General features: G+C 29.5%; 1 protein-coding gene across 1 annotated transcript; it reads left to right on the forward strand.

Moving 5' to 3' along the window:
* Positions 1 to 4,465: 4,465 nt before the first annotated feature.
* On the forward strand, positions 4,466 to 19,270 carry LOC132932576 (uncharacterized). Its single transcript, XM_060998956.1, has 5 exons — positions 4,466 to 4,781; positions 16,223 to 16,969; positions 17,786 to 17,949; positions 18,152 to 18,372; positions 18,658 to 19,270. The coding sequence occupies exons 1-5, from the start codon at positions 4,466 to 4,468 to the stop codon at positions 19,268 to 19,270; spliced, it is 2,061 nt and encodes a 686-aa protein (XP_060854939.1).
* Positions 19,271 to 24,981: the final 5,711 nt, after the last annotated feature.

Here is a 24,981-nt window from a genome sequence, read left to right on the forward strand (position 1 = left end):
TGTTATGAATAATTAGTAATAATATTATAAGTTTATATTTATGTATATAGGTATTCAATGTAATTTTCTTTTTTTATAGTTTATAATATATTATTGTTTTTTTCATTTACGTTATTATTAAATTATTCGTTAATTTCTGCAAACTAAATATAATCATTGAAAACTATAATTTATACACGATCTACCATCATAGTTAATTTTTATTTTGATATAAATGCTTATATTATACTTGGTTTCATAAAATAATATAAGCATTTATATGTGAACTAACCTAATAAAGAAACATTTATATAAATATATATATATATATAGGTCAGTCAGAGTGATTAATCATTACGCCAGAAAAATCGTAAGAGCTGATGACTGATGAGGCCTGTGACAACGAACAAATATATGAATGTGTATACAAACTTTCGAAACTACCGATGACTATAGAACTTTTAGAAGCCACTGGAATTGGTCTAGTGGTCAACAAATTAAGAAGTAGAGGCGGAGTCGTAGGGAAATTAGCAGAAAGAGTAGTCCTTACTTGGAAATATGTTGTAAAAACAGAAATATTATTATTTTCCCAAGGAGTACCATAGCTTTTAAGTGTTAAACATGTTAGTAAATTATGATTAACACAATTTTTTCTTATATAAAAGAGTTAAATATAAAAAAAAATAATAAATTATTATTATTATTGTACATTATTTTATTTCTATTCAATTTTTCTAGAATAAAAAAAAACAAAAAAAAAAATGGAGTCGTCACTTATCTTGGAAAAAATCAACTCCATATTACAACAACGTGACGAAAACAACCTCGGCATGGATGAAATCAAAGTCACTTTCAGAAAAAACTTGAGAGAAATAAATATAAAGATTCTGAAAGCGAGATTGAAAACGACAAGAGCAATATTAGAAGAAAAACAAATGATGATAAATAATTATAAAAATTCAAATTATACAGCGTTTCTTTGTGAAAAAAATATACAGAAAGGTCTTAGTGAGTTGTATGAACAATTAGACAAATATTGATAATATTCAGTTTTTTCAAAAAATAAAATTTGTTTTTACAAATAAATTATTTTGTTATTATTTATTATTTTGTATTATAAAAATATATCGAATGATATTGTAATAAATTATAAAATATATCATTCCTGTGTATATAATATCTGTTGAAGAATAATAAATGTTTTATATCATCAATTCTGGATAAGTTTGATAATCGTTTAAATTAAACTAATGCAATAAAAATGTTAGGAAAAGTGGTTTAGATTTAAAAAAACGTATCAATTAACAGTTAGTTTTGAAATTCTATGTAATTTTCAGAATCATGAACTCAGAAATAAATGTAGTTAAAAGCAGAACTCTAGAAGTAGAACAGCAGGTGCGTGACAATAAACGCTATTGTATCGAGAAACGGAAAGCATTTCAAAAAGTATTTACAAAAATTAATGATTGTATTAAGAAAAAAACAGTTTTTAAAAATAAATTGATAAATGAACATAATAGTTTCGAAAAATATTCAAGTGAATGTAAAGCAGATCTTCAGTGCCGGTTGACAGAACTAAACAATCGGTTAAGAGAATTAGAATCTGAGTAATTTCTTATTATATTAACCAATTCTTTTTTTCTTTGTAATAATTTAGAATTAATACTTTTATTATATTTTGAAAACAATATTCTGAATTGCTTGCATAAGATTTAAAAAAAAAAAGAAGTTGATGTTATAATAAATTTACAATATTATGATTGCTTTTACCTATGTTTTTTTTTTATTTAATCTATTTTTTCAGTTTCATAATGAAAAGAAAAACGGTTACAAAACACGAGCGGATGTCATCTTCTGATGAAGGTTTATTTGAAATCGAGAGATTTAAGAAATGTTCAAAAACATTTTTGATTAAGAATACTTTAAATTTTATAGACTACACGCTTTTTTTTAACTATGTTAGAGATAAATTAATTTTAAAGTTAAAAGAATCATGTTTACAATCATCTATAAAATTTAATTTACATGTGGATAGCGTATACGAAAGAATACTCACTCAAGAAGTTCGGGACATAGCTTTCAAAACTTCTAATACACTTGCATGTAATTCATCCAATTTCAATAAATTACTAAATGGAATGTTCAATAAATTATTATCTGAACAAGACCAGTTTTTAGCGAAAGGATCTGGGTGGTCCCTTAAAACTATAGATGTATTACAATTGAGAATTAATACAGTGAATCCTCTCAGAGGAGGAACGTATCTAGATCTACCTGAATATATAAAAGATAAAAGAGCAATTATAAATGTAAAAAATAACGATGCTAAATGTTTTAAATATTCAATACTATCTAAGTTTGATAATCGATCGAATAAAACTTATTTGAATAAGAAATATTTTAAAATGTTAGAAACAAAAAGTGGTTTAGATTTTAAATGTATTGATTTTCCATCACCAATCAGTCAGATGAAAAAATTTGAACGTACAAACGATGTATCAATTAATATTTATAGTTTAAATGATAAAAAACATATTTTTCCTTTGTATATTTGTAATACTGAAAGAAAAAAACATTTCGATCTTTTTCTGTTCAATAATGATGAAACATCACATTACTGTTATATAAAAAAAATTTCAAGATTCGTTAGAAGTCAGAAAACTAAAAATTGTACTAAGCTAATTATCTGTAAAAGATGTTTTACTACTTTTGGGAACAAACCGTGTAAAAGCAAACTTTGGGGTATGAAAGGATTGATTGAACATCAACATAATTGTAGAAAGAACCAATTAGGGAAACCTATAATGTTTGAAGAGGGAGATGATGATTTTATTTATTTTAAAAGTTATAAAAAAACTCAAAGGATACCAATTGTTATTTATGCAGACTTCGAATGTATTTTAACTCCTAAAAAACCTGATGAATTCATTCAGAGTTGTAAAAAAAAAAACATATATTACACATTTACATGAAATTATGAGTTATGGGTTTTATGTAAAAGTCGACTATGATATTATACCAAAAGAGTTAGTAAAACAGTTGAAGATTCCTAGAAAGGTGGTTATTTATAGAGGTGAAAATGCAGCAAAAAAATTTATGGAAAATATGATTGATATCGGAAATAATATCAAAACAATTTACGAAACTGCTACACCAATGGGTAAATTAACTGAAAAAGAAGAAAAACGTTTACAAAGAATTAAAAGATGTGAAAAATGTTCAAAACATTTTAAAAAAAATAATTTAATTAAAGTTCGAGATCACTGTCATTTTACTGGTAAATATAGACAATGTCTTTGTCTCGAATGTAATTTTCAAATAACTAATCCATCATTCATTCCAATTTTCTTTCATAATTTATCGTACGATAGCCATTTCATAATTCGAGAGCTCGGTTGCGATGATCAAAATATTCACGTTATTCCTAATTCATCAGAAAAATATATATCCTTCAGCAAGGAAATCGCACCTAAATTTAGTATAAAATTTGTTGATACATTCCGTTTTATGAGCGAGTCATTAAGTAAACTTGCGGAAAATTTATCTGAAGATAAGTCGAGATTTAGAGAAACTCTTAAAATATTTTCTGCGGAAGCACTAGATTTAGTTACACGAAAAGGAGTCTTCCCTTATGAATATGTCGATAATTGGAGTAAATTAGATGATACATTTCTGCCATCAAAGCTAGAATTTTATAACTCTTTAACAGACGAGAAAATTAGTGATGAAGATTATATACATGCTAAAAATGTATGGCATACATTTGATATAAAGACTTTAGGTGAATATAGCGATCTTTATTTAAAAACTGATGTTAGCATACTAGCCGATGTGTTCGAAAATTTTAGAGACTTATGTTTATCTACGCTCGAACTAGATCCTGCTCATTATATGACTGCTCCCGGGTTTGCTTTTGACTGTATGCTGAAGTATACCAAGGTCAAATTATCAAGGTTAAAGGAGTATAACATGTTGCTTTTCTTCGAAAAATCAATTAGAGGCGGGATATGTCAATCAACCAAAAGATATGTTAAGGCAAACATACCAAATATCGAAGGATTGGACTATAATGCAAATGAACCGATCACATGGATTACATATCTCGATTGTGTGAATTTGTATGGGAAGTCTATGTTAACAGAATTACGTTTTAAAGATTTTGAATGGGTTGACGATCTCAACATAGATGTAACTAAAATTGCTGATGATTCAGAAGTCGGATATATATTAGAAGTTGATATTGAGTATCCTAAGCATCTACATAAATATCATAATGATTTCCGTGTTTTTACCGTTTAACGAATGTCCACCAAATTCGAAAGTTGAGAAATTGTTAACTACTTTATCACCGAAAAAAAACTATATTGTACATTACAAAAATTTAAAACAAGCAATTTCTCACGGTCTTAAAGTAGTAAAAATTCATCGAGCTATCCGTTTTTCTCAAAGTAAATGGATGGCATCATACATAAAATTATGTACATCTATGAGAGTACAAGCTAAAAACGAGTTTGAGAAGGATTTCTGGAAGTTGCTAATTAATAGCGTTTTTGGTAAATGTATGGAGAATGTTCGAGCAAGAACTTCTATAAAACTGGTTTCTTCAGAACAAAAAGCAAGGAAATTAATGGCGAAAACTAGTTTTAAAGACAGAACTATATATTCTAAGAATCTCATGGCCATTCATCAGCATAAGGAAACAATTAAATTCGACAAGGCAATTTATGTAGGATTTGCAATTTTAGACGTTTCGAAAACATTTATGTATGACTTCCATTATAATGTAATGAAGAAATGGTATGGTACTAAAATTAAATCTTTATATTCGGATACTGATTCCCTGATATATGCTATCCAAACAACAAATTTTTTTGACGATTTAAAAAATAGTTTATTACCATATTTTGACACATCTAATTATCCTAGAGACCATTGTTGTTTTAGTGAAATTCATAAAAATCAACCAGGGTTCTTTAAAGATGAAATGAAAGGAATTATAATTAAAGAATTCGTTTCATTAAGACCGAAATTATATGCTTATAAAACTATAGATGGCGCTGAGAAAAAAAAAGCAAAAGGCGTAAAGAAATATATAATTAAAAATCACATGCAATTTAACAATTATATGAATATACTAAACGCTTTTATAAACCATAAAACTCTCAAGGATGAACAAACTCATAGAAAAATGAATTTTATCCAATCAAATAAACATGTTGTTCATTCGAAAACAGTGAGCAAACTTGTTCTAAGTGCAAACTATGATAAACGTTATATAATGGATGACGGGATAAATACTTTAGCTTATGGTCACTATAAACTTAATGACTCAGTTTAAAAGCGTTATCTAGCGGAACAAAATACAGCAGTATTATTATTTTCATTGATTTATTTACCACTAGATGACGCTTTTTGTTTTTATAAATTGTAGATATATATATATAGTTTTCAAAACAGACTAATGAGGATCAGGAGATCATGTGAAATAATTAATTCGACTTAATAAAAAAAACTGATATTTTATTTTATTAAAAAAATAAATAAATAAATAAATAAATAAATATTATACATAAAAAAACATTATTTTAAAATATCTGATGATGTTATCCATGAATTTTGACTTGAATCAAAACCTAACCATTTAACAAACATTTTATTCCCAACTTTTTTTACAATACGTTCAATGAGAAAGGTGTTTGGAAAATCAGTTAATTTAATTTCCTGTTCATAAAAACCACCTAAAATTATACTGCCTGATTCATCCTTTAGTTGATAAGTTACTGGATTTGTCTGTAAAACTTTTGAAACTGTAAATATTTCCGTTGTCCAATTTGGTGTATATCCTTTAGTAAATATATGTTTATACTTATTCGTACTTTATCGTTAACTTTAAATTTTGGTTTATACAATGTTTCAGAATTTATATATGTACTAAATTTAATTCTGTTTGTATCCATTCGAGCTTCACTAGGTGTACATTTGATTGTTCTGTGTTTTGTGTTATTATAGTAATGTATAATTTTTGATATTGTATTGTACCAATTCCATGTGCCTGTTGCAGTAAAATGCCTATATATATTATTTTTAAGAGTTCGAATCACACGTTCCGCGATAGAACATTTGATAACACTGTATGAACTGTAATGTTTAATTTTATATTTTTTCATTAAATCTTGGAATTGGACATTGTAAAATTCTGTACCGTTATCTGTCTGTAAAAATGTTGGTTTAGCTTTTTTCAATATATTAAACATTCCTTTTGTACATTCTTTACCTGATTTATTTTTCAGCGGTTCCACAAATACATATTTGCTATATGTGTCTATAACAATTAATATGAATTTAAAACCATAATTTTTTTTAGAATGAGATTGCATATCCATTAAATCAGCTTGCCAGAGGTCGTCAATAAACCGTGTTACCACACTACGTCTAGGAAATATTTTTCTCGCTGGTCGATGTAGCTCATTAGCTATACTCTCTAAGGTTGTCATTATACTATAATATTTCTCTCACGCAGTTCTTCTAAAATAGATATAATTTCATTATTGACACCAGTATTACCAACACTTTGTGATGATGTCAGAAGATTTAATCTAGTTACTAGCTCATTCGGATCGTCATAATAAACTAATTGTGTTTGAGGTAATACATCTTTATATAAACCTCTGCCTGTCTTAGGATCAGGTGATGAAGTAAAATTAATTATATCTGTAGACATGTGATCTGCAGGTGAAAAACTGCTTGCTGATTGATTAAAATCAAATGGTTCAATTTCTTGTGTTATTTTTCTACGTTTAGCGTTAAATAACCCAAAAGGAGTAGAAGGTAAAGTATTGTTAAATGATTTTAAGCTAATTCGAGGAGTTGTATTCTCATTAATTTTAGCTATTTCTTCGTTAAACTGTTTTTCCTCCATTTTCATTCGATCATACAACGGTTTTACAACAGTCATCCATTTATGGTACCTCGAGGTTCTAGGTTTTCCATCTGCTTTTAAATGGACTCCAGAAGTTTTCAAAATATTGTAATAAGATTCTATATCTTCTATAGTTGTTTTTTTTGGTTCCTTCTCACATAATAAAGACCATAGTCCTGGTGTAAATTTATAATATTTATTAAGCAGCAATAATATACCGTGACTAAAAGTTGCAGAGTGTTTTCCTATTTTATACGAATCACTATCTTTATCATAATGCGAACCATAGGATTTATCATAACGTGTTGATTTAGGACGGTTATTTAAAAAATTTTCAAATGGTGAATTTAATTCGTTATCATCATCATCTTCACTAGTACATGAGGTTTCTGATTTATTTTCTAGCTCAGTTGACTGTGTGTTCCATATTTCATTTTGTTTTGTATGTGTACTCAATGGTTCAATTATTGGCTTAAATGTTTCACGGAAATAGTTTTCAGAATCTATAACACCGCGTTTCATTTCCATTATTTTTCGTTTAATATTTTTTTTTGATGTTATTAAATTTTCCAACAAGACTTTTTCTTTGTTCATTGTAAATAATAAATGTAATATACCTGTATCGTGTGACTACCGATAACACTATGCAGATAATTACTTTGTGACGGTATATTTATATATGAGTATAAGCATATAAAATTATCTTATTTTAATGAACGTATGAAAACCACATCTATACCTTCCTTCATTCATTTCCCGAGTTTTATCGATGACCATAAACCCATAATCACTAAGATTCCAACATAAATGAGAAATTTTGCGAAATTCTGAGAAATCCATATCCGTAGATGAATGATCGTTGAATATACGTCGTAAATTTGTATCATCTTGTTTCAGTATTATTAAGAAGTTTGCGTTATCTCTTACTAGCTGTTTGGTTATTTTAGAATATGTCTGTGCTAAATAAAATACAGAGCTAGCACCCGAATGTCTACCCATACTAAAGTATTCTCTAATTACTGACTGTGGGCCACATATCACATCGTCAAAAATGATGATGGAATTTTTTTTGGTTAAGTTTGGTTTTATAACCTTATCAGCGCTTGTAAATATGAAAAAATTAGCACCCTTCATATCATCTATTATTTTTTTCAATAAAACATATTTTTCCTGATTAGAGGTTTTTGAGTATAAATAAATATTTTCAAATCTTAACCCGTTTGCATGTGTGATCAGATTATACATTATATTTGTTTTTCCTGAACCACTGGGGCCAACTAGTATAGCACGTATAGTATCGGGTAATAACGAACCATGTCTTGATGGTTTTTTTACTACCTGAACATCTACATTTATAACATCTAATTTATCTTTCTGCTCAATCAAATTCATATTATTTTCATATAAATACTCTAGATTTTTTAAATTTATAGCCAGTTATAGATGGCGTGTTCAACTCGCAAGTATAAGTCAGACAAGACTGGAAAAGGATTAGTAAACTCTCTTATAAATAGTCTCCCGTTCGAACCCCATGTTTCAGGCTATCAGTATTGCGGCCCTGGTACAAAATTAAAAAAGAGACTAGATCGTGGTGATAAAGGAATAAACCCATTGGATGCTGCTTGTCGTGATCACGATATTGTGTATGCAACGAGTAAAAATTTAGACGATAGACATAAAGCTGATAAAGTGCTAGAAAATCGTGCTTGGGAGAGATTTTTATCAAAAGATACACCTAGAAAAGAGAAATTAGTTGCGTACGCAGTAACAAACGCAATGAAAGCTAAAAGAAAAATAGGTATGGGCTGTAAACGGAAACGTGCTATAAAAATAAATGGTATACTAGCAGCAAAAAAAAAAAGAATCTCAAAGAAAAAGAATGGTGGTAAAAGGCTGATTTTAGCACCGAGACAGTCAGGAGGTGTAATTCCCTTAATACCTATATTTGCAGGATTGTCGGTACTTGGTAGTTTGATGTCTGGAGGTGCTAGTGTGTATAATGCTGTTCAAAATTCAAAAAGAAAAAAAGGCAGTGGTTTGAAATCAAACAAAAATAGGTTAAGAAAAAAAAACTGATGATCACGCTACCTAACAGACCGCTTTCGTCTCAAGATATTATAAAATATGTTGGAAAGTTGAAAATCAATCATTTCCGTGGAGTCTTTTCACGTGATAACTTACCTAAAAAACCGCATACGATTTAATGTGGTGTATTAAACTTGGATATATCTTCAGGCGACGGAAGTCATTGGGTAGCGTTTTATAAAAATAAGGACAAAGTTGTTTATTTCGATAGCTTTGGTGATTTACCACCACCAATTGAATTACAACATTATTTTCATGAGTTTAAAATAGTATACAACTATTCTAACTATCAAGATTTCAATACATTTAACTGCGGTCATTTATGTCTTGAATTTTTACAATGTATGAATCTGTTACATTAAGTTTGACTGGAAATACAACTATATTATCAACGAATTATTTTCCGTCCCTAAATGTTTACGAGGATTCAGAAATAGCTTTGTTATGTTTACAAACACGTAATTTATTTCCAAACATAAATTCTACTAATAACCGGCTGGAGATAGAGGTAATTCCTTCAACAAGTAATAGATTTATTCTAAAAACGTTTATCTTCATTTTGGAAGAAGGGTGTTATGAAATTGAAGATATTAACAACAAAATTAAAAAAAAGTTATTTCACTTTAATAATGAATTTAGAACACAGCTAACATTCAACGTATCTATTGATCCTGTTGATTTTAGAACATACATTAAATGTAATGGAATACTAATGTTGGATATTCCAAACAGTATAGCATCTGTTTTTGGGTTTGAAAAGAGAACCTATAAACCAATGTATGAAGCACATCGATCGGGAAAAGCTGCTAATTTAAACACAATTAACTCTATAAAAGTAATGTGTAATATAGCACATGGATCATTCAACAACCAACTTCTAAGTCATTCAATATATGAGTTTTTCCTTAGTGGGAGAACTGGATCGAAAGTAGTTCAGTCACCACCAAATTTGATATATTACAGATTAAACAAAACAGACATTAATTCAATAACTGTGCAGCTAGTTGATCAAAACAATAATCCGATCGACAACTTTAATGAGACATTGTCAGTTGTTCTGCATATTAAACGTTACGAGTCTCATTATTAAATTTGTATCTCAGATATCAGGATGTACGAGTCAGTTACTTTAAGTTTAACCGGGAACACAACCATATTATCTACAAATTATTTTCCGTCTATAAACCTTTACGAAGACTCAGAAATAGCTTTGTTATGTTTACAGACATTTAATTTATTCCCGAATATTAACAAAGATAATAATAAATTTGCTATACAAGTAGTTGACTATAATAATAATAATAATAATGATCGTATGTGGTGTTATATTAAACTGGAAGAGGGATGTTATGAAATTAAAGATATTAAGCATCGAGTTATGGAACAAATAAATATTTATAATGAAAAATTCAAAACTAATTTAACATTTGACATTTCGGTTGATCCTAACGATTTTAGATCATATATAAAATGTAATGGAATACTACACTTTGAAATTTTACATAGCATAGCACCTGTATTGGGTTTTGAAAAACGAGAATATAAGCCAGAATATGAAACTCATAGATCAGAAAAAGCTGTGAATTTAAACACAATTAATTCTATAAAAGTAATGTGCAATATAGCTCAAGGATCATTCAACAACCATCTTCAAAGTCATTCGATTTATGAGTTTTTCCCTAGTGAAACGACAGGATCGAAAGTAGTACAGTCACCATCAAATTTAATATATTACAAATTGAATAAAACAAATATTGATACGATAACCGTTCAGTTAGTTGATCAAGATCATAATCTGATTGATAATTTTGGTGAGACATTGACAATTGTGTTACACATTAAACGTTGCGGGTCTTGAGATGGGATTAAAATTCAATATAAGCCCACTACATCGGATCAGTACAACTAGTCATAAGACTAAAGTGCTACCAGTAACATCAAATAAAATAAAAAAATTGACAGTGAAGAATAAAAAAATTTTGCAAGCTCTGGGCTATCAATTAAAACAAAATGCCTGAAAGTGATATTTTGGATATAACTTCACAGTACGAAACGGATTCTAAGATTACAAAAATTGAATATCATTCATACACACCGTATACAGCATCATTTAATAATAATGACGAAATACGTATATCAATCCAGCAAACAGATGTTTATCCATATCTACATGAAAGCTTTATTTTTTTGGAAGGAAAAATTACTGATGCCACCAAAGTGAAACTATCTAATAACGGTTACTCTTACCTCTTCGAGCAAATACGATTGGAAATCAATGGGATAGAAGTAGATAGTACACGTGTTCTTGGAATCACTAGCTCGTTGAAAGGTTACTTATCTGGTACACCAGACAACTACAATTGTTATGAAAATTCTGGATGGAATTTTAAAAATGCAACGCAATCGGAAAATGATAAAGGTGAATTTAGTGCTTGCATTCCATTGAAATATTGGTTAGGTTTGTTTGAAGATTATAAAAGAATATTAGTGAATTCTAGATTGGAATTAATATTAACTCGAAGTCATAGCGATTTAAATGCTTTAAGTTTAAAAACTGGTGTAACTGCTTCTGAAGGTAAAGTCGTTTTAAATAAAATAGCCTGGATGGTTCCACATATAACTGTTGACGATGAAGAAAGGTTAAAATTATTGAAACTTATAGAAAAAGAAAAAAGTTTGTTTATTCCTTTTAGATCTTTTGAAACTTTTGAATATCCTGAACTCGGAACCGCTAAAAAAGTTGTATGGAATTTGAAAACTGCTTCAAAATTAGAAAAACCACGATTTATCATAATTGGATTGCAAAAAGGACGCAAAAATATGTTATCGAAAGATTGTAGTATATTTGACCATTGTAATTTAACAAACGTTAAAGTATTTCTGAACTCGATAGCTTATCCATACAATAATTTGAATTTAGATTTTACTAAAAATAATTTCAATTTATTATATAATATGTATACATCGTTTCAAGAATCGTACTATGAAAAAAGTATTCGTAACCCGATATTGAGTCCTTCTACTTTTCTGACAAACGCTCCAATTATAGTCATCGATACTTCGAAACAGAACGATTCAGCTACTGCCTCGGCAGTGGATGTTCAATTGGAAATTGAAGCTTCAGAATCGCTTGCAGGTGTAACTGCTTACTGTTTATTAATTCATGATCGTATTGTAGAATATGTACCTTTTACTAGAGAAGTAAGAAAACTTGTGTAAATATAATTAAGAATTAATTTTTAACAATAAAAACTATTATTTAATAATTTGTGTTCTTTACTTGAAATAATTATTTTAGTTTTAAGATTTGCTAAAAAATTTGCTACACGAAGACAAAATTTGGTAGAAAATCTCTGTTTTGTGTTGCCCCTGTGAACATACAAATATATACTACTGTTGTGTAAATTAAGATTGTGGAACATGAATTTTCGATTTGATTAAAAACATATTATAAAATTGTTCAACCTTTTAACTTAAATAAAATAATAATTTAGAATCAAACTGAATTAAATTAAATAGTAGTAGTTCGAATATTTTAAAACAAATAATAATTTAATAATTTAATAATTTAATAAATAATTAAATAAAATAAAATTTACAAACATTGAATAAATTAAATAAATTAAATATTAAAATAAAACTTAGAGCAATTTAATAAAATTAAAATAATACTTTAAATTTTTTAATTTTTACTTTTAATTAAAAACATTTTACAGTCATTTAAATTAAATCAAATATTATTATAATATAATTAATATAATTAAATAATTTTGAAATAAACTAAAATAATTTTTACAAGCGTTCATCAGACGAGTCACATTTATACACCATTCAACGGTTGTATTATTTGTGCATAATATTTTTCAATGTTAATAATGAAATACCGATGGTGTATTTGTTCGCAAACAGTTAAAGTAAAGGGTTGTACGTCTTCGTACAATTTTCAAAAATTAGTTCTGTAACGAACCCAATAATACACATAATATATTATTGTGATCGTTCCGCCTACGGCTACATTAGGCAACATAAAGATTAGATAAATATTAGCACATAGAAATTCGACTAAATAAATCAAAGTCATATATCCTATTAGAAAACCTATGGGAATATAACGAGAGGGCAATATGATCTTGAACCCGCATTTCGATAGGTCCTACAACCTCGCCTGAATCATAAATCATAAATGTACGAATATAATATTTAGATATTGCTTATGAAATATACATATATATATATAATGCACAGTATCTAAATATTGACGGATGGCGTATAACATATATTGCAAACACGATAACAGGACACGATTCTTGGAATAACCAGGCGTGGGAATGTATCGATAATTAATTGAACAATGTCCTGTGAAATCCGCAGATAAGTCGATAGACTAGGGGGGAAGTAGGAGAGCAAGAGGCCCTATAAAACCAGACCAGAAACGGCCTGTAGATCAGACGTGTAACACCACAGCACAGGCGAGCACCTTCACGAATGACAACGCAATAACTTGTCAAATTGTACTTAGAATATTTTCAATAAAACAACTAACTTTTCAATCAGTATTAAATTATTTATTAACTCTACCTGAAGAAAATCCTCTACAATCAGTCTTGCTACCTGCAACTTTATGAGCTAAGCAGTAACTCAATTGCTAGATCATAACACTGGCGCAGTCGATTACGGAACTTTCAAGGAATTGAGGCGAGTCGAGCAGTCAAAGCAGCGGAAATCAGCGGAGGAAGTGCAGCAGTGACGCAGAGCTCGATTCAAATCAACTACACGGAGGCAACTTTCAAAGTCACAGTCGTGGACCGATCACCCTTGACGACTCCGGGAAGTGACGAACAGAATTGAAGACAGGAAAGCAGACTAGGAAAAAACATGAACAGAGCAGTAGGTGCAGGGATTATGTGAGTTAAATAATTAAGTTGTAAAAATAATTACATATAGAATTGTAGCTTGGGTACACGTCTCACGTTGTTTTTTTTTTAAGGAAGCCAGCGGTAAAAATTTTAGTTTTGATTTTGGTGAAGGTGCATATAATAAGTTGTTGTATTATATAGTAAAGAAAGAAAAATATAAGTTATTGAAAAAGGAATATATATATAATTGTGGTAAAATAGACAGCAGTAGACTGATCTGTGTTGAAATAAATAGTTGAATTAAATAGGAATCAACAAATGAAATAGTAAGGGAATACTATAGTTAATTGAAAAAGTAATAGAAAAAAGAAGTATAGAATTTTATAGAGAAAATATTGGAAAAATATATATATGAATGCACGCGTAGCAGTTGAATGAATGTAATAATGCGGAAAATCAAAGTTTTAGTAAAAACGAAAATCAGGGTGCAAATGGGGATAATACAAAGCAACAGAATAATAATGGTAAAAATAATACACTTTACCGCAGTAATAACGGGCATATGAATCAAAACGGCAGGAATAATAATTTTAATAATCGAAATGGTTATAATTACGGATACGATATATTCAATAAAAATATTAATCGTGGAGGATACAGTAATTTTAATAATAATAATCGTAACGGATACAGTAATTTTGATAATAATAATCGTAACGGATACAGTAATCGTACAAGATACAGTAATTCAAATAATCGCGGCGGATATATTAACAATTATAGACAAAATTATAACGAAAATAATGATCAGCGAAATAATTTTGGTAATAATTAGAATAGAAATAACACTGGTTGTTACACGTGTGGGAAATCAAATCATATCGCAAGGGAGTGCTGGCAAACGAACGGTCGATCAGGCGGAAACGACCGAGCAAATACACATAACAACAATCGTGATAATAGTACGCGTAATTCTGGAAGTGGTAATAGTAATAGGAACAATACGGGTGTTCAGAATTTGCATTGTAGTTATTGTAACAAAATAGGGCATGAAATTTCGAACTGTTTTACAAAACAGAAAAACGAGAAAAATAATTCAAAAAATTCCAAAGGGCAAGTTCCAGTGGGCGTCAGGCTTGTCCAAGAGATAATGCAATCGCCACAAAACGATGTTTTCACATCACAACTAAATTAATAGAAAATCACATTACTTTAAAATCACCTAGTTTTAATAAAGAACAAATTAAATTATTAGTGGACACGGGGCGGCTGAATTAAATATTATTAAAATTAATGCACTAAAGGGGGATACAGAAATTAACGAAGAAGACAAGATTTATTTAAAAGGTATTAATGAAAAAATAGTCTCAACAATAGGTAAAGCAAAAATATATTTAATAATAAATAAAACAGCATTCGAAACAGAATTTTATGTAGTAAACAAAACATTTCCAATAGAAGGAGAAGGCATATTGGGACACAAGTTTTTGATGGATAATCACGCAGTTATAGATATAGCTAACAATACGATAACAATAAATGAAAATAAAGTAGAAAACGAAAACAGTGTATGCTTTATTTTAAAACCACGTTCGGAAACAGTAGTTTAAATAGATATCGCAAATAAAGCAATGAATAATAAAAATATAATAAACAAGAATTAATTAATAAACAAGAATTATCACCAGATGTATATTGCGCGAATATTTATAATACAGTTAGAAACGGAAAAATAACGATAAGTGTGTTGAATATATCGGAAGTAACGCAAAGTATCAATGTAGGTCAAGTTCGTAGAATATCATACGAGGATGACATAGTAGCACACATCGATAACGTAGCATATGACAACAAAATTGACATTGACCGCGCGAGCAAAATAAAAACATTGATTAGGACGGAGCATTTGAATATTGATGAACGAAAATCAATAATAAGAATTTGTGAAAACTACGCAGATATTTTTCATATAGAGGGGGATAATCTTACGTGTACAACGGCAGCAGAACATGTAATAAAAGTAATAAGGATTTAAAACCAATTTATAAAAAACCGTACCGTTTACCGTTTTCACAACATGACGAAATAGAACGACAAATAGGTCAAATGATGAAAGACGAATTATAGAGAGATCAATGAGTCCTTTAGTTATGGGTTTAAGCTCAGCTCCGGCAACATTTTAAAAAATGATGACGAATGTGTTGTCAGGGTTGATAGGAATTAAATGTCTAGTTTATTTGGATGACATACCTAATAGTATATGCAAAGAACTTACAAGATCATAATGATAAATTAATTAACGTATTTGAACGATTACGTATTCATAATCTAAAAATAGAACCAGATAAATGTAGCTTTTTACAGCGGGAATGTTTATTTCTAGGTCATGTAATTACAGATGAGGGTATAAAACCAGATAAAAAGAAAGTTGAAGCTGTTATGCATTTTCCAGTACCTAAGAACGTTAAGCAAATAAAAAGTTTTTTAGGTCTTAGTGGATATTATCGCAAATTCATAGAAAATTATAGTGCTATAGCTAATCCAATGGTGAAACTATTGAGAAAAGACGTAAAATTTAATTGGGATGAAAATTGTCAGAAAGCTTTTGATAAATTAAAAGAAATACTTTGTTCAGAACCGATTTTGCAATATCCCGATTTTACAAAACAATTTATACTTACGACAGATGCTAGTGGTAAAGCATTAGGAGCAATTATTTTATCTCAAGGTACAGTAGGATCGGATTTACCAATAGCTTATAGTTCGAGAACCCTAAATAAAGCAGAATGTAATTATTCAGCTACAGAATTAGAATGTTTAGCGATTATATTCGTCGTAAAAACATTCCGCCCGTACTTGTATGGTAGGAAGTTTACAATACTAACAGACCATAGACCGTTATCTTGGTTATTTAATTTGAAAGATCCGTTATCTAGATTAGTAAGATGGCGTATCGAACTGGAAAAATATAATTATGAAATAATTTATAAAATGGGAAAATTAAACACTAATGTGGATGCACTATCGCGAATGTATAATATTAGCGAAATTAAAGATGAAAGTTATACGAACTTTCTAGAAAAATTAGAAACTACAATAATTAGTAATAAAAATGTTAAAGAAGTACACGGCGAGTTAATAGACTCTCCGTCAGAATATAGTATAGTATCGGAAATAGAAAAATATTATAATTTCAGATCAGGTATTAATTACGAATTAAAAACACGATTCGGGCGTGACAAAAAGTTGAAATCTAATAAAGATTTGGGTGACGTAGTAAAATTCAAAAATGGGGATAGATATATAATATGTTTAATAACAAAAACAAAACAAAAACAATTAACTACGTATGAGAACGTACACATAGCATTGTTGAATCTTAAACATTTTTGTGAAAAACATTCGTTAACTAAATTAGCAATGAATCAATTAGGACGACAAGACGGACTAGATTGGGCTAAAATTAGGTCAATGATAAGATACATTTTTCGTAATACAAATATAGAAATAATAATTTGCACCAAGTTCGAATTCAGTGAGGAAGAGAAATTAATTATTTTTAAACAATTCCACGATTCGAAGCTAGGGGGGCATGATGGAGTTAATAGAACAATGAAAAAAATAAAAAAACAGTTTAAGTGGCCAAATTTGAAACACGAAGTGAAGGAGTACATAAAAAACTGTACAGCTTGTCAAACAAATAAAAACACTAACAAACATATTCAATATCCGATGGTTATCACCACAACGAGTACAAAACCATTTGAAAAAATATTTTTAGACATCGTAGGACCATTAATTACAACGGGGTTAGGCAACAACTATATATTGACAATGCAATGTGATTTGACAAAGTTTAGTTTAGGTACACCTTTACAGTGTCATACAGCGAACGTAGTAGCTAGAGAATTTGTGACAAATTTTGTTTGTATACATGGTATTTCAGAAACAGTTTTGACGGACCAAGGTACCGAATTTCTTAGTAAAACTTTTACGGAGGTATGCAAGTTGTTAAAAATTAATAAGATTAAGACTTCCGCTTATCACCCGCTTTCAAACGGCGCACTTGAACGTAGTCATAAATCGCTAGCAGAATACTTAAGACACTATGTGAGCAAGTTTAGACAATTGGGATGAGCTGTTACCTTACGCAATGTTCGTATATAATTTAACGGAGCATAGATCCACGAAATACCAACCGTACGCGTTGTTGTATGGTAGGGAGATTAATATTCCGGTTAAATTGAAATCAAATCCAGAACCTAGGTATAATTATGACAATTACGTTTATGATTTAAAGCAAAATTTGCAGGAAGCACATCACATAGCCAGGGAGAGATTAATTAGAAGTAAAGAAAAAAGTAAAAAATATTACGATAAAAAAGTAAAAACGGAAACGTTAGAGATAGGGAATTTAATATTACTCAAAGATCATACTCAAAGGAATAAGTTAAGTCCATTTTGGAGGGGACCATACGAAATTTTGGAGGTATTAGATTCAGAAAATGTAGTTATATCGCGAAATCGAAAAAAGTAACGATACACAAAAATGACGTGAAAAAATATTACGAAAACGATGATAAAAATAACGAACAAAATGATTGAATATACCACAAATAATTAGTTATATAATATAATAATAAATAAATAATAAAACGGTAAAATAATAATAGGAAACAGTATATAGATATAATGTATAAATAATTAAATATAGTAATAATCGAGTTATATAGCAAAATACGGATAATAAAAGTCGACGTGGGATGTGAACGTCGTAGCATAGTGAAATGATAAATAGTATATATATATATATTATAGGTTGTGTTGGTTATGGACCACAATTCAAGGAGTGTCAAATAGTTTTAATGACAATATACCAGAATATGAAGGAATATCAGAAATAAAAATCTATTTTAATGACAAACTCGGAGTTAAGAGAGGAATGGTGGGAGTATCGAATCACCAAAATGATAGGATAGTTGTACCACAATTCCGGAATGGAGGATGTAATATAGAATCGTTACAGTATATATGTAATACACTATATAAAAAAACTGATAATGTTGGTTATTTGGGAGAATATGCGTATCTTTTGGAGAAATCATGTACCATACATGTGAAAACTATGAATGGCACAGACGAACAAGTTAAAGTAGGAAAAATGGATTATTATTTAATAATAAATCAAACAATGGATATGGAGAAGGAAAACAATAATAAGTCAATATCAACTAATGGTAACACGATAACAACGAAGAGGACTGACCAAAAGTTAAGAGAAATACCTACAGAAAATACAACTATAAATGAAGACGGTCACATTAGTACTACAGAAATGAGCAAAAATCACAATAGAATAACAACGAGCACATCAATAGAACTAAACACTACGAGATTAGAGGAAGTTGAAACACATATTCAGATAACATAGTAAATAGTACTACGCATGCAGTACAAACAAAAGAACATTCAAGTTTTAATTTTTACACGACAGGAAGTGACCAAAGATCGGATATAAATAAGGGGTCACAAAATTGTAATAACGAAATCAATAATACTAATAAAAAGAATGAAACAGTTGCATGTAATCAAGGAAAAAATGAAACAAATTATGTATATATAGTGTGTGTGTTATTAGGAATGATAGTAGTAATAAAGATGTTAATAATAATGAACATATTGAAATATTATAAATTAGTAAGGAAAGAGAGGTACAGGTATTTGGTACAAACATTGACTACTACAGCACGACGCGGCGTTCAAAATAGGGAGGAAATAACTCTCACGAGTCTTTAGAAAAAAAAAATAATAAACAATAAATAAATAAAAATACGTAATAATATATATAGCAATTATGAGTTAATTCTAGTATAGATAAGATAAATAACTGTAGAATAGAGTATACAGGGTGATAAAGTTTCTAGTAGATTAATAATATACTAATAAAGCATGGCGCAGCTAACATAGAATTACTATAAATTGATAAATAAATAAAAATACTATTATAGGTTTTTGATCGCAATAACGTTCAATGGACGAGAGGCAGATAGTGAAAATCTAATAGGAAAAATAATAGGATTAAAATTCAGAGGACAGTTGGATTTAATTAATATCACGGGAGAAGTAGATGATGAATTTTATATTCCAAATTTGGACTATGAGAAAAATTATATCGAAACTATTCAAATAAAATGCGAATTATCTGATAATTATATTAGATTGGATAAAGTGTTGAATGCACCTAGAACATATTATTTACAAACATTTTGTACGATTAATTTAATAGGCGGGAAAGATAAGAAATACGAAACAACATATATACACGAAGTTAACAAATCAAATGAAGAAACGAATAAAAAATTAATAGTATCTACAAACGAAACGTTACAGCAAACAACGACACCGAAAATCGATGTTTATAAAATTTTAAAACAAATGGTTAATGATAGGGGGAATTCAACAACGTCAATTGAAGAATATTATCGGAAAAATTTTTTCAAAAATGTCTATACTAAAATGATGAAGGGACACAAACAGAATGTAACAGTAATCGCAAAAACCGAAAATAAAATAGAATCTAGTACAGCAATCAATATTATTAAAACAGAACAGGAAAAAGGAAATGAAATAAATTATATAATGATAATTTTTATGGTGACAATAATATTGGTGGCAGTAGGATATAAATATAAAAGTAGAAATAATTATACATTAACTGAACGCCGAGTAAATGATAACACGAATGTAGAAACAACAGAGTTTTGAAAATAATAAATAACATGTAATTATTTGAAAATAGTTAAATTAAGAGTAGTTAATAAAGTTAAAATAGAATATCAATAGTTAAGGAATATGAAATTAATAAAATTAATACAATTGTAGGAATGAACAAATAAGAACAATCCTAACAAATGACAAGGACGGAATAATACAAGGCATAGTGCTAAATGGCAGGGAATGGTCAGAACCGGTGTACGAACTAGCTTTAGTTGAACGAGCGGGGAGTCGATTGTTGGTGGTGGTGTTGAAAAGAAAAGGGCAATACATAAAAGAGAGAGAGTTGTTTAGATATATGGGGGTAGAACCGTTCATCTACAGAGAACGACATTCATTCGATGCATTAATAAATGGACAGTATGGTAGACTGGATGGTCTCGATACTACAAACCAAAGGCAGTCGAAAATGGCGAATTTTTGTAGATGGTTGATAGGACAGTTCTACATACCAAACAACCAGTTTGTCTCGGATTTGCCTTTTCAATACCACCGGGCGATGGATCGACCGCTGCGGGTTCAAAATGGCGCTAAGCCGGTGGGCGTGGCCACTATAATATTCCAGCAATTAGTACCACCAATCATAACAAGAGAGGAGACAGACGAGCAATTAAGGACGTTAATAAACCTAGCGCAGCGTGTTCAAGAAGAATTTTACGAGAATAATGAAAATTTAGATATAGAATTATGGGAAATATGTAAAACACGTGCAGAAATGGAATTTTTTTAACTTTTGAACCAGGTTGAATACTATTTTTCGGTAGGAATGGCAGATCATTATGCTTGTCGTGAAGTTCTTTTGGATATGATATATCGACCTCATACATCCGCCCGATTGGTGATCTATCGTTTAAATCATTTAACCCCTCTAGTTTCGGCTCAACCCACTTAAATCCTCCGTATGGCATGAATTGTGACATTGCGTAACAGTACAAGTTGTTACCTGCAATTTAAGTAATATAATAAATTAAATATAACATTATACTCACAATCCTGATAAACAAGCCATGATTTTGGTTGTGTTGGATCATAATCTGGAGTCTTTTCATTATTCGCCTTTGCATATCTCATGCTCGCCTGGGTCAAGCCGCCACGAATTCCTATAATAAAAACAGATATTTTATCACATTATTTTTTTTTTTTTAATAAATAACCTGACCTCACCTTTCTCGAAAATTAACAAAATATCATAATCTGAAATCAGTTCAAGTTGTTGACCCGTGTATTTCAGCATACAGTCAAAACTAAATCCCGGTGCTGTGTAGTAAAATGATGGGTCCAGATGGTAAGTTCTTATACAGAGGTCTCGGAAATTTTCAAACACATCAGTCAGTAGCAGCACGTCGATTTTTAAATAAAGATCAGAGTATTCCCCGAGTGTTTGACAACTGAAATGATTCCAAACTGTATTTGCATGCTCAGAATCCTCATGTTTTATATGTGATTCGTCCAATGTACTGTAAAAATATTTTTTCACCGGTAAACTGGTTTCTTCAAGCTTATCCCAATCATCTGTGTAGTCATACGGGTATACCCCCTTACGAGTAACTATAGTCGGGGACACGAAAAATGATCGCTGCCCGTCACGCGCCAAGCGGCTGTTTTTCTAAAGTGGTTATCAAATTACCAAACTAAAAGCCCGCTTTTTTTTGAAATATATTCATACATTTATCAGAATTTAATAACATGGTTATTTTGTTATAGTTAATTTTTTAATAAGATATGAACAAATAAATAATGTACATAATGTAAAAAAGTACAATATTTTTAACAGTTAATAATAAATAAAATATAAGTATAACATAATAATTGGATGCGCCGGGTAGGGAACAATGATTAGCCCGTGGCCCGATCGCCGTGTACGTCGCGCGCAATACTCACACACCGACCGACCTTTGTTTTTGTGTGTATATGTGTTATAGCTCAGCTAGAATTGGTTGGGTTCGCCGCGCAAATACTAGTGAGCTATGTGGTGTGGTGATGTGTAAGTGTGTGTATATGTGAGAGTGTACTATAAGCTTAAAACTATTGGACGGAAGGTAACTATGAAATGGTAACACGGTTGCTGGTAAAATTTTGTTGTTGTATTGTACACAAATAATAATGAATTAAGGATACAAGAATATAACAAAAATCACAGCAGCATGAAGGTATAAAAATATAAGTGATAATATTATAGCCCTTCTGGCCCAACAAAATATAATAATAGTATGCGCCAGCTATTTGAGCTATGGCTAGTATATAGATAATAAATAATATTACTCACAATTTAGGCGGAGCACGGCTGGCCAGCTGCTCCTATCCTATAAAAATGATACAGAGAATATCGAAAATACAAAATAATACACAGTAGTGCTTAGCACATACTAAAAACAATATAATTTTAAATAATATAAAAATGCGCACTTGCGCTCACAGATAATAATAAAATGCAGCGATTTGCGCTCTTATAACAGAATAATATTCAACTTTGAAAAATAATATAAAGGTCCGCTACGATTTGCACACACGGTCACAATTAACAATAATAATAAGATATGCTTAGGTATAACAAACGCACCTTCGTGGCGATTAGCGCCCACAGAAAAAACAAAAATGTATGGCTATTTGAGCCATAAAAAGTATAAATTAATAATTACTGACGATTCGCGCCCGTGAGCATTATAATATAATGTAACTTATTTAACTTGCGGCGATTCGCGCACGTACAAGTAACATAGGCACATAGCTAGTCGCGTTGACCATTTGTAACGAACTGGTGGGATAGGCGGCCGTGGTAATTGCTCTCGTTCCAGCTAGACGGCGGCGGCTGGTATCGAGTCGCGCACAATCTACATATTATATAATTCACAATACACAGCTGACACAATTAAACCGAAATAAAACAATACAAATATAAGCATGGAGATGTGTTGTGTGTGTGTGTGTGTTTTTTAAGAGTTAAATATTAAGTCCTATATTTCATTTATTATTTGGTATTTTCAAGTCGGATCAACACAGATATGTTTTATATGCTTATCTACACTACATATTAAAAGTTTACCCCCCCGATTCATATTTTTCATTTAAGTATAACTCCGGGAATATTCATGTTAGATTGTTTATTTTTACGTCAAACATTTGTAATTTTAATTCTTTATAAGTCCCCCTCATAGTAACATAGTGTAAAATCGTTTTCAAAAATGTTTGGATTTTAATTATTATTGCATTCAGATTTTCTTAAAAATTATTTTAAGAAATATTGCATTCAGATTTTGTTAAAAATATTTTAATTATTATTACGTTTCAATTTGTGAAAAAATATTTTAATTATTAATGACATAAGTTTTGAGAAAAATATTTTGGGGGGATTTTGCAAAAAAATATTTCAATTATTAATGACATATGTTTTGTGAAAAATATTTCAATTATTATTGCAATTAGATTTGTGAAAAAATATTTTGGGGGGATTTTTGCAAAAAATATTTTAATTATTATTGCATTTCAATTTTCTGAACTTTTTGTATATTGGGTGTTTTTCTGAACTTTTATTGTTTTGTAAGGCACTGCGCTAGGAATGGTACACTTATACTACTGCTATATCACAAAATCATCAAGCACCAAAATTACTCCACGCAGATAAAGGTTTAGAATTTGAAAATAAACATTTTAAAAAAGTTTTGCAAGAATATGGAATTAAAATGTATCACACCCAAAATGAAGAAAAATCGTCAATTATTGAAAGATTTAACAGAACATTAAACAGTAAAATGAGATTACATTTTGAAGTTACAAATTCTAAAAAATGGATTAAAATTTAAAAAAGTTTAATATATGAATATAATTTCAAAGACATACATCGATCTATTGGTATGACACCTTGTGAAGTAAATAAATCTAACGAAGATGATGTTTTTCACAAATTATTTTCTACAAAAAACAAACCTAAACCAAAAATTAAATTTAGTGTAGGTGATAGAGTAAGAATAACAGCTTCTAAAAAAACATTTGGTAATAAATATAGTAATAATTGGACAAAAGAAATATTTATAGTTAATGAAATTTTATACACAAATCCTATTACTTATAAAATTATAGATTTAAACAATGAAAAGATCTTAGGGAGTTTTTATAACCAAGAGTTACAAAAAACAAAATTTTAAATAATATTTTTAATAGAAATTATTCTATTAAAAAATTGAATGTAAAAAAAAATAATAAAGAATATAATAAAGAATGGATGGATTAAATAAAATTGAACCTTTTGTTAAAGGAAATGTTAACAATAATAAAATATATGCTGCTAAAACTTGTGATAAATGTAATTTAACAGTTAAATACAGCAGTTGGTCTACTCATTTAAAATCTTATAATCATCAACAAAATGAT

The sequence above is a fragment of the Metopolophium dirhodum genome, chromosome 1, assembly GCF_019925205.1.
Source record: "Metopolophium dirhodum isolate CAU chromosome 1, ASM1992520v1, whole genome shotgun sequence".
Lineage (NCBI taxonomy): Eukaryota > Metazoa > Arthropoda > Insecta > Hemiptera > Aphididae > Metopolophium > Metopolophium dirhodum.

Excerpts from the sequence above, each read along its gene's own strand:
- LOC132932576 (XM_060998956.1), top strand. The coding sequence starts at position 4,466 with ATGAGAGTACAAGCTAAAAACGAGTTTGAGAAGGATTTCTGGAAGTTG. Across the intron at positions 4,782-16,222 it reads TGTAATGAAGAAATGGTATG|GTCATGTAATTACAGATGAG; the intron begins GTACTAAAATTA and ends GTTTATTTCTAG. Across the intron at positions 18,373-18,657 it reads ATATCGCGAAATCGAAAAAA|GTTGTGTTGGTTATGGACCA; the intron begins GTAACGATACAC and ends TATATATTATAG.